General features: G+C 45.8%; 1 protein-coding gene across 1 annotated transcript; it reads right to left on the reverse strand.

The window, feature by feature from the left end:
* Nucleotides 1–9,794: 9,794 nt before the first annotated feature.
* On the reverse strand, nucleotides 9,795–15,606 carry LOC132579947 (nicotinamide N-methyltransferase-like). The gene is made up of 2 exons (XM_060250529.1): nucleotides 15,383–15,606; nucleotides 9,795–10,215 (listed from the first exon to the last, which is right to left on the reverse strand). The coding sequence occupies exons 1-2, from the start codon at nucleotides 15,463–15,465 to the stop codon at nucleotides 9,795–9,797; spliced, it is 504 nt and encodes a 167-aa protein (XP_060106512.1). The 5' UTR covers nucleotides 15,466–15,606.
* Between the last annotated feature and the right edge of the window lie 229 nt (nucleotides 15,607–15,835).

A 15,835-nucleotide genomic window follows, 5' to 3' on the forward strand; every position in this document is an offset into this window, starting at 1 on the left:
AAGACTAAATGCTCTCCGGGTTTTACGAGGGAGCTGATGTTCTTCAGGCCGGCCGAGCGGTAGGTGGGCAGGTCTTTGCAAGCTGCTTCTAAGCACAAGGTGGAGAGTGGACAGTCGGCTGGAGGGAGAGAGAGCAGGGCCAGAGTGTTGGACTGGGTCACATCGCGCTTCAGGAATTGTTTGATGGTTCTTCAGACCTTTCCCTCCTTTTGGGTCCATTTTTCCCTGGAACAGAATAAAAGATGAATGAGACAAGCTCTCTGCCCTAAACCTCCATCAGATGTCCTTCCACATCCTTGACTTCCATTAGAGGTTGTTGAGAGCCAGTGTGATGTAGTGGTTAGGAGAGGTGGACTCCAATCTGGAGAACTGGGTTTAGGGTTGCCAAGTCCAATTCAAGAAATATCTGGGGACTTTGGGGGTGGAGCCAGGAGACATTAGGGGTGGAGCCAAGATCAAGGCTGTGACAAGCATAACTGAACTCCAAAGGGGAGTTCTGGCCATCACATTTAAAGGGACGGCACACCTTTTCAATTCCTTCCTTCCATAGGAAATCATGAAGGATAGGGGCACCTTCTTTTGGGGCTCATAGAATTGGACCCCCTGGTCCAATCTTTTTGAAACTTGGGGGGTATTTTGGGGAGAGGCACTAGATTCTGTACTGAAAATTTGGTGCCTCTAACCCAAAAAACAGCCCCCCCCAGAGCCCCAGGTACCCGCAGATCAATTCTCTGTGATTTTCTATGGGAATAAATTTCCATAGGGAATAACAGAATTCCCAGCAGACATTTCCCTCCCCTCCCCCCGCTTTCTGATGACCCTGAAGCGGGGGGAGGGTCTCCAAACTGGGTAATCCCCTGCCCGCATCTGGGGATTGGCAACCCTAGTTGTACTTTTGGGAGATCTCTAGGCCCCACTTGGAGGCTGGGAACCATATTGCCTGAGATTAGAGAGAGAGAGACTGATCTACAGCGGGAACTCCTTTTTATATTAGGCCATACAGCTAGGGTTGCCAAGTCTGACTCAAGAAATATCTGGGTTCTTTGGGGGTGGAGCCCGGAGACTTTGGGGGTGGAGCCAGGAGCAAGGTTGTGACAAGGAGGATTGAACTCCGGAGGGAGTTCTGGCATCACATTTAAAGGGACCACACTCCTTTTAAATGCCTTTCCTCCATTTGGAATAATGAAGGATAAGGGCACCTTCTTTTGGGGCTCATAGAACTGGACCCCCCAGTCCAATCTTTTTGAAACTTGGGGGGTGTTTTGAGGAGAGTAGCCAGATGCCATGCTGAAAACTAGGTGCCTCTAAATTAAAAAAAACAGCCCTCCCCAGAGCCTCAGATACCCATGAATCAATTTTCCATTATACCCTATGGAAGTGGTCTCCATAGGGAATAATGGAGTGCCCTGCAGAGATTTCCTCTCCTCCCCCACAGCAGAGATTTCCTCTCCCCCCCCCCAAACACTTTCTGATGACCCTGAAGTGGGGGGAGGACCTCCAAACCAGGGGATGCCCTGCCCCCACTTGGGGATTAGTTATCAACGCAAAACTGGAAAATAATGAAGAAACCGTTGCTAAGGTAACGATGCTGAAAAACTCATGTGCAATTCTTAAAGCTCAAGCAGCAAACTTTAGAGCAAAGCTCTTGAGAAAGTTCTATATATTATTATTAAAGTTAGTCGCAATAACAATTCCTACAGCGAATCACACAATTTAATCAAATACATTACTTGCAAAATTCGCGGTTCATTCAACATTAGTAGTCCATTCCTGTGGGCATGTCAAGTGCTTACCAATGGATCGCTGTGTCAAGAATTTTTCTCCAAGCGCAGTGCTGTGTGAGTGATCCTTTGGTAAGCTAATGAGGGGAAGTGCCTTTTCGATAAAGGGTCGGTCAGAAACGGGAATCCATGTGCGTTCCCGTCAGAGGCTCTTTCTGCACCCACTTGTGCTTTGAAATTTCATTGGAGGCGAGAAGCCTTCAGTTCGGCTATTTTAAGAAATGAAAAAAGAACTTTTCAAAGATTGTGTGAGTTATGACCGTGACGGAATCATTGTGAGCACGAGCACTTTAATTCACTGCATTGGAGCAGAAAGTTTGTCTTGGAAGTTTTGGAAGCTGGAAATTGACAGGAATGGACCACTAGTGTTGAATGAACTGATTTTTGCAAGTAATGCATTTGATTAAAAACCTCCAAGGAAGGAGAACCCACCACCTCCCAAGGAAGCCTGTTCCACTTTTCTTCCTAATGTTGAGCTGGAAACTCTTTTGATTTAATTTCAACCCGTTGGTTCTGGTCCTACCTTCTGGGGTAACAGAAAACAATAATACACCATCCTCTATATGACAGCCCTTCAAATAATTGAAGATGGTGATCCTATCACCTCTCAGCCGCCTCCTCTCCAGGCTAAACATCCCCAGCTCCTTCAACCTTTCCTCATAGGACTTGTCTCCGGACCCCTGACCATCTTCGTTGCCCTTCTCTTGACATGTTTCAGCTTGTCTAGATCCTTCTTAAATTGTAGTGCCAAAACTGAACAAAAATTGTGGTGCCCAAAACTAACCAGAACAGAGTAATGTGATACCATCACTTCTCATGATCTGGACACTACACTTTTGTTGGTACAGCCCAAAATTGCATTGGCCTTTTTAGCTGCCGCATCACATTGCTCTCATGTACAGTCCACTAAGACCCCCAGATCCTTTCAGAGGGTGGCCAGGTTGGTCTTCAGTAGAACAGCTGTAATGCATCCAGTTGCATGCTTAGAGGACCGACAAGATTTCGAGGAGAAAAGCTTTTGAGACAAAGGGAGCTTTGATTATCAAAAGCTTGGCGGTGGGAAGTGGCCTCAAGTCACAACTGACTTATGATGATCTCACAAGCTTTTCAAGTCAAGGGACATCCACAGATGGTTTGCTATTGCCTGCCTCTGTATCATGACCCTGGTATTCCTTGGAGGTCTCCCACCCAAATACTCTTCAGGGCTGACATCTCTTTGCCTCCAAGATATCTGATGAGCTCAGGCTAACCTGGGCCATCCAAGTCAGAGCTATCCAAAAGTTGGTATTTCAATTAAAGCAGTGGTATTTCAATTAAAAGTGGTATTTCAATTAAAAGATTCAAATTGGATACAAATGCTCAGTTTATTAAAGATTTCAGGTTTTCACGGCTGGTAACATCATTAGGGTTTGTAGAATCTTTCGGGATCAAGTGCCATGTTCTACTCGAGAAAGTTTTCCTTCCAGACGTTTCGTTCTCAGCTGCGGAGAACATCCTCAGTGGCGTTGCAGCCGGAGCAGGCGCTCTGACCTTCTTGGCTCAGTTTATTGATAATCCAAAGCTTACTCAAGGTACAAAACCTTGAGAGTGATGCAGAGAGTTTCACGTTTATTTAAGTTTATATCCCGCCCTTCCCACCGAGGTGGCTCAGGGCGGCTCACAACACATAAAAAAAAACTAACGTATTTGAGTTTAAAACATCTTACAGTTAAAACAATAAAATAATAAAACGGATAATAAAACATATAGCGGCGGTCTATCAAAACTACACTCAGCTTCCAGTGCCAGTTAATTATAAGCCAGCCGGAAGCGGGCTGTCTTACAGGCCCTGCGGAACTGGGCAAGGTTAGGTCGCATGCTTAGAGAGACAGAAAGCATAGTGTTTTGAAGCATACTTCAAAGACAAAGATTGAGATGACAACAGCTCATAGCATGTACGTGTGAATTGCTACAATCCCCAGGTGGGGGCAGGGGATCCCCCGGTTTGGAGACCCCCCCCCCTCCAGGGTCCTCAGGAAGCAGGGGGAGGGGAGGGAAATGTCTGCTGGGAACTCTATTATTCCCTATGGAGATTTATTCCCATAGAAAATCATGGAGAATTGATCCGTGGGTATTTGGGGCTCTGGGGGGGCTGTTTTTTGGGGTAGGGGCACCAAATTTTCAGTATAGCATCTAGTGCTTCTCCCCAAAGTACCCCCCAAGTTTCAAAAAGATTGGACCAGGGGGTCCAATTCTATGAGCCCCAAAAGAAGGTGCCCCTATCCTTCATTATTTCCTATGGAAGGAAGGAATTGAAAAGGTGTGCCGTCCCTTTAAATGTGATGGCCAGAACTCCCTTTGGAGTTCAATTATGCTTGTCACAGCCTTGATCTTGGCTCCACTCCTAATGTCTCCTGGCTCCACCCTCAAAGTCCCCAGATATTTCTTGAATTGGACTTGGCAACCCTATATATAAAACAGAATATGTTTCTCTCCAACATCCCCTCGTTATAATTTTAATACATTTATATGCCATTCAAAATTGTCTCTCACTCTAAATTTTGAACTACTACCCTTTCTAAATTTGTCTCCTGTTTACATTTTTGAAGTGAAAAAACACAAACAAACGCACTGCTGAAAAAACAGGACCCCAAACTCTAGTATGAAACTCTAGGCTGAAATTGAACCCAGCGAAGACAGAAGTCCTTTGTCTGGGTCGGGGCGCCCGGGAAGGGGAAACACCTCTTCCGGTCTTCGACGGGGCGCCGCTGAAAGCGGCGCACCGGGTTAGGAGTCTGGGAGTTTTACTGGAGCCTTCATTATCAATGGAGGCCCAGATTGCAGCCACTGCCAAGTCAGCCTTCTTCCACCTGAGGCGGGCAAGGCAGTTGGCTCCCTTCCTAGAGCGCCAAGATCTGGCAACGGTACTTCACGCAACGGTCACCTCGAGACTGGATTACTGTAATGCCCTCTACATGGGGCTGCCTCTGTACCGAACCCGGAAGCTGCAGCTGGTGCAGAACGCAGCGGCCAGGCTACTGTTGGGGCTCCCTAAATGGGAGCACATACAGCCTGGGCTGCGCGAGCTGCACTGGCTGCCAGTTATATACCGGGTTCGTTACAAAGTGCTGGTCATTACCTTTAAAGCCCTATATGGTCGAGGACCTGTCTACCTCAGGGACCGTCTCTCCCTATATGAACCCCAGAGAGCACTGAGGTCAGCTGGAAAAAACTTGCTGACTATCCCCGGACCAAGAGAGGTGAAGTTGCAATGCACCCGCAATCGGGCCTTCTCCTCTGTGGCCCCGAGCTTATGGAACCAACTTCCAGAGGAAATGCGGGCCCTGCGGGATCTTGAACAATTCCGCAGGGCCTGCAAGACTTTCCTCTTCCGACTGGCTTTCGATGATGTAGAAAATTAAGTACTAATGATACCGCCATCATAATAAAGAACAAATAGCAATAGCATTAGCACTTTTATAACTGTAATTAATTTTAAATCTATTAGAATTTTAATGTTGAATGTAACCTTGTTTTTATACAATGGAATGTTACTGTTACTGTTAGCCGCCCTGAGCCTGCCCCGGCGGGGAGGGCGGGATATAAATAAAATTATCTAATCTAATCTATCTAATCTATGACATAAGTTGGTGGATCCTTATTTGATCTTGTTTCTAATGCACTCTCAATCATCATTCTTGCTTCATGTTATAGCAGGAACTCCTTTGCATATTAGGCCGCACCCCACTGATGTAGCAGGGTGTTTTATGCGACTTGGTATAGAGAGCAGTCATATCTAAGGTGATGCGACTCTAGTATGATTTATGCTGTCCCAAACGTAAGACTCCTGGCAGGTGTAGCCCACCCACCCCTCCATGTCTCCAGTAACCACCTGTGAGTGAGTCTAAAGGCATCAGGTCACAGTTGACCTTTGGCGACCCCAGCAAAGGGCTTTCAAGGCAAGTGAGGGGTGTGTGTTTCCATGGCCTTCCTCCACAGTCGCCCTTGGAAGTCTCCCATCCAAGTTGAATTGAAAATTGAAAACAAATCGAATTGAAAACAAATCAGGGAATTGAAAACAAATCAGCCAGTATCATAATGCCCCTGTATAAATCGATGGTGCGGTCTCATTTGGAGTACTGTGTGCAGTTCTGGTCGCCGCACCTCAAAAAGGATATTATAGCATTGGAGAAAGTTCAGAAAAGGGCAACTAGAATGATTAAAGGGCTGGAACACCTTCCCTATGAAGAAAGGTTGAAACGCTTAGGGCTCTTTAGCTTGGAGAAACGTCGACTGAGGGGTGACATGATAGAGGTTTACAAGATAATGCATGGGATGGAGAAAGTAGAGAAAGAAGTACTTTTCTCCCTTTCTCACAATACGAGAACTCGTGGGCATTCGATGAAATTGCTGAGCAGACAGGTTAAAACGGATAAAAGGAAGTCCTTCTTCACCCAAAGGGTGATTAACATGTGGAATTCACTGCCACAGGAGGTAGTGGTGGCCACAAGCATGGCCACCTTCAAGAGGGGGTTAGATAAAAATATGGAGCAGAGGTCCATCAGTGGCTATTAGCCACAGTGTGTATGTGTGTGTGTGTGTGTGTGTATATATATATATATATATATATATCTCGGCTTGGCTTCGCGAACGAAGATTTAAGAAGGGTGCAATAGTCCACGTCTGCTGCAGGCTCGCTGGTGGCTGACAAGACCAATGTGGGACAGGCAGGTCCGGCCGCAGCGGCTGCAGGGAAAAGTCTGATTTAGGGCTGGTGCCGTAGCAGTGCGATTCTTCCTCAATCTTCTTTTGTCCTCAAGTCCAGCTATGCGTGCGTTCTCAAAGGAAGAGACAGCCTGGTGGATGGTGTGCCTCCATGCTTTGCGATCTGAGGCTAGGTCAGACCACTGGTGATGGTTGATGTGACAGGTGCTAAGGGATTTCTTCAAGGATATATATATATATATATATATATATATATATATATTTGGCCGCTGTGTGACACAGAATGTTGGACTGGATGGGCCATTGGCCTGATCTAACATGGCTTCTCTTATGTTCTTAAGTGCTAGCCTGAGCTAACCCTGCTTAGCTTCCAAGATGTGAAGAGATCAGGCTGTATTGTGGCATTTCCCCTCCCTAATAACCATATAAAGCAGGGGTTGTCAACGGTAGCTCTCCAGATGTTTTTTTGCCTACAACTCCCATCAGCCCCAGCCAGCATGGCCAGTGGCTGGGGCTGATGGGAGTTGTAGGCAAAAAACATCTGGAGAGCTACCATTGGCCGCCCCTGATATAAACCACTGCTGATTAGAGGCTAGTTAAAATAACAGCACCACCAACTGGCTAACATTTGATTAAATGAGAAAAAGTCATTTTCTTCAGGTGAACTAATCTCTGTAGTCTGGAGATGAGTTACAATTTTGAGGGCTCCCCATGTCCCACCTGGACATCGTCCCTTTTATTGGCATACTCAGGCATAGCATGAAATAAGGGCAGACAAGATATATAGTCTAAGATTAAGAACAATAAGCTAATAAAATTTATAGTGAAACATGCCCCACATAGATTTGAATGGACTTCTCCAGAAACTTACTAACAGCCCTTGTGATTTCTCTTTCATTATCTTTCAGGAGGCGGTGGAAATCAGTCCCATTCACTAGGTTACGGGGAAGGAGAGAAAGATTTCCAAACAGTTCTCTCCTGGGATTAGAATAGAACTGACAGTCCAGCAATATATGTTGAATGGAATCTGGGCTGTTCACCCCACAAGGGCACACTGGAGAGCCAGTATGGTGTAGTGGTTAAGTGTGCGAACTCTTATCTGGGAGAACTGGGTTTGATTCCCCACTCCTCCACTTGCACCTGCTGGAATGGCCTTGGGTCAGCCATAGTTATCACAGAGGTTGTCCTTGAAAGGGCAGCTGCTGTGAGAGCCCTCTCCAGCCCCACCCACCTCACAGGGTGTCTGTTGTGGGGGAGGAAGGTAAAGGAGATTGTGAGCCGCTCTGAGACTCTACGGAGTGGAGGGCGGGATATAAATCCAATATCTTCATCTACCTCACAGGGTGTCTGTTGTGGGGGAGGAAGGGAAAGGAGATTGTGAGCCGCTCTGAGACTCTTCGGAGTGGAGGGCAGGATATAAATCCAATATCTTCATCTACCTCACAGGGTGTCTGTTGTGGGGGAGGAAGGGAAAGGAGATTGTGAGCCGCTCTGAGACTCTTTGGAGTGGAGGGCGGGATATAAATCCAATATCTTCATCTACCTCACAGGGTGTCTGTTTTGCGGGAGGAAGATAAAGGAGATTGTGAGCCGCTCTGAGACTCTTCGGAGTGGAGGGCGGGATATAAATTCAAAATCTTCATCTACCTCACAGGGTGTCTGTTGTGGGGGAGGAAGGGAAAGGAGATTGTGAGCCGCTCTGAGACTCTTCGGAGTGGAGGACGGGATATAAATCCAATATCTTCATCTACCTCACAGGGTGTCTGTTGTGGGGGAGGAAGGGAAAGGAGATTGTGAGCCGCTCTGAGACTTTTCGGAGTGGAGGGTGGGATATAAATCCAATATCTTCATCTACCTCACAGGGTGTCTGCTGTGGGGGAGGAAGGGAAAGGAGATTGTGAGTCGCTCTGAGACTCTTTGGAGTGGAGGGCGGGATATAAATCCAATATCATCTTATTATTATTATTATTCTCTCTCACTGTAAGAGATTTGAAGGAATCTGCCATAAAAAAAACATTTGAAGGAAAGGCATTCATCCTCGCTAACATAAATGCTCACTGTTGCTGAGACCTTTCTAGATCACATAAATAGTTGGTCATTTTTCCGATGGGTTGAGCAAAACCAAGAGCCACCAGTGAGCATGTATAAACCTGGACTTTCTCATCCCAACCAAATGGTTGCACCGCTGCCCAGGGAACCTCTTTCCTCTCAAGGAAGTGAGGATTGTATAAGAATAATGATTAAAAAATGGAGGAGGGGGGAAGCCCACAGATCATGTGCTATTCTTAGGGTCCAAGCGGGCAGCTGTGTTGGTCTGAAGCAGTTGAACAAAGCAGGAGTCAAGTGTACCTTTAAGACCAACCAATTTTTATTTAGAATGTCAGCTTTCGTGTGCACTTCATCAGACGAGGAATCCGGCACAGTGAGCAAAGCCGTACATAGCTGAGCAGAGCCATACAGAGCTGGTAGGCAGTGGCCCAGAATGCAACATGGTACAGATTTAAGAACCAATGACAGCGAAGTAAAATTATCTGGTAGGCAGGGGTTTAGAATGTAAGATGGTACAATGACAGAATGGTAAAATTAACAAATTGAGCAAACCTTTGAGTAGCATGAGCATGTGAAAGCACCAAAACAGCAGTATGCAGTAAAATTAACAAATTGAGCAAACCTTTGATCTGAGTAGCATGAGCATGAGAAAGCAGCAGTGTTATGTCAAAATGTGAGACTGTCTGTCAATGCCAATGGGTTCACTATATGAACAAAGCAGGAGTCAAGTGGCACCTTTAAGACCCAACCAATTTTTATTTAGAACGGAAGCTTTCGTGTGCTCTTAAGCACACTTCCTCAGACGAGGAATCCAGCACAGTGAGTAAAGCCATACATAGCTGAGCAGAGCCATACAGAGCTGGTAGGCAGTGGCCCAGAATGCAACATGGTACAGATTTAAGAATCAATGACAGTGAAGTTAAATTATCTGGTAGGCAGTGGTTTAGAATGTAAAACGGTACAATGACAGAATAGTAAAATTAACAAATTGAGCAAACCTTTGATCTGAGTATCTGACTTATTCTTAGGGTCGTCAGCCTCCAGGTGATGGAGTCTGGAGATCTCCCAGAATTACAACTGGGAGATCACCAGGCTACAGAGATCCGTCCCCCCAAAGAAAATTGCTGCTTTGAAGGGTGGCCTCTATTGTTACCTAAAATAGGCAGTCTTCATTGAGACATCTCTGGATATGGGAATAGTCCTTGAGAGAACTCTATTCATTTGGGAAGGTTTGTATTCCAGCCACTTACCAGATGCCCTTCAGCGTTTCCGTGCAACCAGAAAACAGGCCCCGTTAACATCATGCAATGCCTTTGGGACATGTAATCTGGTCACTTCCAGCCACTCAATATCAAAGCCAGCCTCTTTCACAGCTTCTTCTACAGATTCCTGGTCCAGGTAGAGGCGGGAGAACTGGTGCTGGCCAACTATGTAGAATGTTCCTTCCAGGGTGACCAAAAAGATGAGATGCCCTCCAGGTTTCACAAGGGAGCTGATGTTCTTCAGGGCGTTGCGGAAGGTGGGCAGGTCTTTGCAAGCCACATCTAGGCACAAAGTGGAGAGCAGGCAGTCGGCTGGTGGGAGATGGAGCGGGGCCAGAGGGTTGGGCTGGATCACATCGCACTTCAGGAATTGCTTGACGGTTCTTCGTACCTTCTCCTCCTTTTGGGCCCAGTTTTCCCTGGAACAGAATAAAAGATGGATGAGACAAGCTCTCTGCCCTAAACCTCCATCAGATGTCTTTCCATGTTCTTGACCTCCATTAGAGGTCCTTTTTAGCCTGTTTGGTGTAGTGGTTAAGAGCGGCAGACTCTAATCTGGAGACCTGGGTTTGATTCCTCACTCCTCCCCCCACATGCAGCCAGGTGGGTGACCATGGGCCAGTCACAGTTTTCTCCGAGCTCTCTCAGCCCCAGCTACCTCAAAGAGTGTCTGTCACGGGGAGAGGAAGAGAATGTTATTGTGCTAGCTTCCTGATGTTAAGACAGCAGCCAGCACTCCTGAGGCGCTATTGCTCTTGCCGCAGGAACTGCCAGATAGGATATTCCAAGAAGCAAGCAAAAGGCGAGAAGAGGACAAAGAAATGTGCAATCTGGAATCTGCAAGCAAAGTTACGCCTTGAATGTGCAGGCCAAAGGACTTCTAGATGCCTGCATACTTTAAAACAGGGGTGGCCAAACTGTGGCTCAGCAGCCCCATGTGGCTCTTTCACACACATTGTGTGAAAGCCCCCATCAGCTTGGTGTAGTGGTTAAGTGTGGGGACTCTTATCTGGGAGAACCAGGTTTGATTCCCCACTGCTCCACTTGTACTTGCTGGAATGGCTTTGGGTCAGCCATAGCTCTCACAGGAGTTGTCCTTGAAAGAGCAGCTTCTGGGAGAGCTCTCTCAGCCCCACCCACCTCATGGGGTGTCTGTTATTGGGCAGCGGGGGGGGGGGAGGAAACTGTGAGCTGCTCTGTGATTCAGAGTATATAAATCAAATATCTCTTTTTTTTCTTCTTCTTCCGTCGGCCAGCTTGGAAAAGACATCTCTCTCTTTAAATCCCTTCTCCAAGTCAAGCTGGCTGGCTGCTTGAAAAATGTGTTCAAAGTTAAAGTTGTTTTCTTTCTGCCTCTCTTTCTCCATCTCCCTTCCCCACCTCCCTCCCTCCCTTCCTTCCGTCCCACCTCCCTGCCTCCCCTCCCCTTCCCTTCCCTTCCTGTCTTGCAACTCTCAAACATCTGGCATTCATTTCTTGTGTCTATCAAACATCTGACATTTATTCTATGTGGCTCTTACATTAAGCAAGTTTGGCCACCCCTGCTTTAAAAGAACTGTGTGCACTGTATCAAACTGTAGAGTGCAATTCTGGAAAATGCAAGAGAGACATTTTCACATCAGCTCAAGCAACCTGAGGGGGACTTATCCAATCAGACAGGGACATGTTGTCAGTTCAGGCACCTGATGGACCAATTATAACTTTTGTATAATTTGGGGTGATGTCATTTTACGTATAAAATGACCTGCACTTCCTGTATTACTTGGAGAACTGTTGGTTCCTGAGGGTCTTTATCTCTCTGTACAATTTCTCTCTAATTAATTAATTTGTTACCATTTCCCCACAGGACTCCAAGTGTGCTCTCAATTGGGCAGGGGGATTCCCACAAAAATGGATTTAGTGAGAAAAGTTTTGGAAACAGCAGAGTTGGATTTCTTATCCCAGTTGATGACTAGGGAATCTAAAGAAGAAGCAAGAAAACATTGGATTAAATTTTATGCCTGGTTAGATAACCAAGATTTTTAAGATTCTCCGATGTGAACTTATTTTTCCTCCCCCCCCGCCCCTGTATTTTATATTGCAAAACTTGTCTTTATCAGAATTCTCAAAATTACTAGATAATTTGAACAAAAGGAGTATACTATAAAAATTTGAAATGGATTTTGTGCAGTTGAGACAAAATAATAGGGGATCATTTATGCAAAGAAATTACTGTAGAATTATGAGTTTTGAAAGTATTCTCATGTAAAATAATACTGGACTGTATTGTGGTTTCTATTTCCCTATCTCCTACCCCTACTTCTTTTCTGAAAAATAATAAAACTTTTTGAAAATTGAATTGGGCAGGGGAGCACGTTGGGCTCACAGGTCGTGTGCAACAGGTGGGAGCTGGAGTACTCTGGGGTTACAACTGTTCTCCAGACCACAGAGATCAGTTCCCCTGGAGAAAATGGCTGCTTTGGAGGCTGGACTCTGTGGTACCACATCACTGCTGAGTTACTTCCCTTCCCTAAACTCTGCACTCCCCAGGCTCCAGCCTCAAATCTCCAGGAATTCCCAACCTGGAGATGGCAGCCCTACCAGTGCAAGACAGAGAGGGCAACTTGCCTTCCCTCTCCCTTCTCTCCCTCTGAGCTGTCCTTATTTGACCCTGTGGTGCTTGACAGAGCAGTCTGTCTCATGGGCGCGAGAGTTTTCACAGTCAGTTCACACACAGCAATCATCTATAAAACAAACATTTCAATAACTCCACATAAAACCTGGAAAGCCCATTGGACTGCCAGCCTCCAGGTGGGGCCTGGAGATCTCTCGCTTTTACAACTACTAGCTCGCTGTAGCTATAGTTTTACCCGAGAGTTAGCATGCGCTTTTCTCTGACTTCCTGGGATGAAATTTTAGGATTTTACTGCTCACTGACAAGTGTGTGTGACTTAACCTGAAGGACTTCCTACTCCCTTAATGATGAACCTGCCTAGCCATTATGGTCACCTATGGAGTATCTGATTTGGGTGCCCTTGGGCAGCGGGTAACCAGGGACTTCTCGATCGTGGCCCCAAAGCTCTGTAACTGTCTTCTCCCAGTATGACATTTTCAGTGAGTTATCTACCATGACCCCAAGATCTCTCTCTTGGTCAGTCTCTGCAAGTTCACACCCATCATCTTGTATTTGTAGCTGGGATTCTTGGCCCCAATGTGCATTACTTTGCACTTGTCCACATTGAACCTCATCTGCCACATTGCCGTCCACTCACCCAGCCTCAACAGATCCCTTTGGAGTTTCTCACAATCCTCTCTGGTTCTCACCACCCTGAACAATTTAGTGTCATCTGCAAACTTGGCCACTTCACTGCTCACTCCCAACTACAAATCATTTATGAACAAGTTAAAGAGCTAAGATATAAAAGATATAAAAATATTAGGGTTTGTAGAATCTTTCGGGATCAAGTGCCGTGTTCTACTGGAGAAAGTTTTCCTTCCAGACGTTTCGTTCTCAGCTGCGGAGAACATCCTCAGTGGTGTTGCAGTCGGAGCAGGCGCTCAACGCCACTGAGGATGTTCTCCACAGCTGAGAACGAAACGTCTGGAAGGAAAACTTTCTCCAGTAGAACACAGCACTTGATCCCGAAAGATTCTACAAACCCTAATGATGTTACCAGCCGTGAAAACCTGAATTCTTTGATATAAAAATAATTGGTATTTATTAATGCCAAACCAATGAACTAGAATTAGATGTGCCCTGTCCAAAAATACCATGAGCAAAATAATCTAGAAAAGGGGACCACTGAAGAAGAAAGGTAGACCTGCGAGCTGGTCTCATCCTACCACCCAGATTGTGAGCAATTTTATCCAAGATAAAATATTCCCATCACTTACTCAGTCAGACAATCAAAGAGGGAGGCAAATTTAACCTCCAATTTGTTGCTATTGGAAACTTTGCTGCAGTTAGCAGAAAGGATATCAACTCCTTCTTCTGCTCAGATATTATAAAGTCCTCCCAGAGATTGAGAAGGCAAATTTTAGAGGATTGTAGGATCCGAATACCTGTAATAAAATAAATTTCAGTGATGACTTGAGACAAAAAAAGGGAGATTTTTGAGCATGTCCACCATATATGATAATAAAATCCTCTTTCTCCACATCCCTTTATTTATTTATTTATTTATTCATTCATTCATTCATTCATTCCAGCATGATGAAGTAAAAATGTCTTTAGCTGAATGTGATAACTGGGCAGGTGTAAGTTACCAGCTAGACAAAACTTTAAACACCTGTGCCCTGATGTTTAAAGAATTAATTGAAAAGAGAGAAGAGGACAGATTTCCCTCCAGATTTCATGGGAGAGGGAAATCCCAAGTTCTCTCTGCCATACTTTTTGACAGGGTAGCTCTTTCTGTGAGGTAAGTAATCTAATCAGTATATACATTTTAGAAATAATTCCCCTTACAGATTGGGCATCACAGAGAAGCAGTGCTCCTGTATAAATCGATGGTGCGGTCTCATTTGGAATACTGTGTGCAATTCTGGTCACCGCACCTCAAAAAGGATATTACAGCATTGGAAAAAGTGCAGTAAAGGGCAACTAGAATGATTAAAGGGCTGGAACACTTTCCCTATGAAGAAAGGTTAAAACGCTTGGGGCTCTTTAGCTTGGAGAAACATCGACTGCGGGGTGACATGATAGAGGTTTACAAGATTATGCATAGGCTAGAGAAGGTAGAGAAAGAAGTACTTTTCTCCCTCTCTCACAATACAAGAACTCGTGGGCATTCAATAAAATTGCTGAGCAGTTGGGTTAGAACGGATAAAAGGAGGTACTTCTTCACTCAAAGGGTGATTAACATGTGAAATTCACTGCCACAGGAGGTAGTGGCGGCTACATGCATAGCCAGCTTCAAGAGGGGGTTAGATAAAAATATGGAGCAGAGGTCCATCAGTGGCTATTAGCCACAGTGTATGTGTGTGTGTGTGTGTATATATATATATATATATATATAAAAATTTTTGGCCACTGTGTGACACAGAGTGTTGGACTGGATGGGCCATTGGCCTGATCCAACATGGCTTCTCTTATGTTCTTATGTGACAGAGTGTTGGACTGGATGGGCCATTGGCCTGATCCAACATGGCTTCTCTTATGTTCTTATGTGACACAGAGTGTTGGACTGGAGGGGTCATTGGCCTGATCCAACACGGCTTCTCATCTTCTTATGTAACACAGAGTGTTGGACTGGAGGGGCCATTGGCCTGATCTAACATGGCTTCTCTTATCTTCTTATGTGACACAGAGTGTTGGACTGGAGGGGCCATTGGCCTCAGTCAGTCAGTCAGTCAGTCACATTTTATTTGTATCCCGCCCTCCCCGCCGAAGCGGCTCAGCCTGATCCAACATGGCTTCTCTTATGTTCTTATGTGACACGGAGTGTTGGACTGGATGGGCCATTGGCCTGATCCAACATGGCTTCTCTTATGTTCTTATGCAACTTTTCAAAAGAGGTAACACCTGCACGGATAGAGAACTTTGATAGCCAACGCTGCAGCTGCAAGTATTCAAACTATGGAAGATGTACAAGACTTTTTTCCACATACCTGTCCCCTTCCAGCTCACAGACGTATTTCACCACTGGGCTCCAGTCGAAAGCTCCTGGCTCTTTCTTCAGCCACCGCTGCATCTCCTCCCGGTTCTGGTTGGCATAATCTGTGGCGATGATCTCTCGGAAGGACTCACAGGCCGAGAGGAGCTGGTAGATGGAGGCCCCACTTCCAATATCAATCAGGGTGTCTCCTTTAAGGCCACCTGCATCACATCACACATTTGGGTCACACAAGCTGACCCTACAGAGCTTGTTTTTGCTCACCTGTGCTTCTTCAGGGACCACAATTGATCATCACTTCTCTGCTAGCCTAAGGGCTAGCAGATGTGGTCTCTCATCAAGGCTGTTGCTAGAACTACCATAGCCTGCTGGACTTGTAGAGCTGCCAATCTCCAGGCTGTAGCTGGAGATCTGCTACTACAACTGATTTTCAGGTGTCAGTTCTCCT

This window comes from Heteronotia binoei, chromosome 12, assembly GCF_032191835.1.
Source record: "Heteronotia binoei isolate CCM8104 ecotype False Entrance Well chromosome 12, APGP_CSIRO_Hbin_v1, whole genome shotgun sequence".
Classification (NCBI taxonomy): Eukaryota; Metazoa; Chordata; class Lepidosauria; order Squamata; family Gekkonidae; genus Heteronotia; species Heteronotia binoei.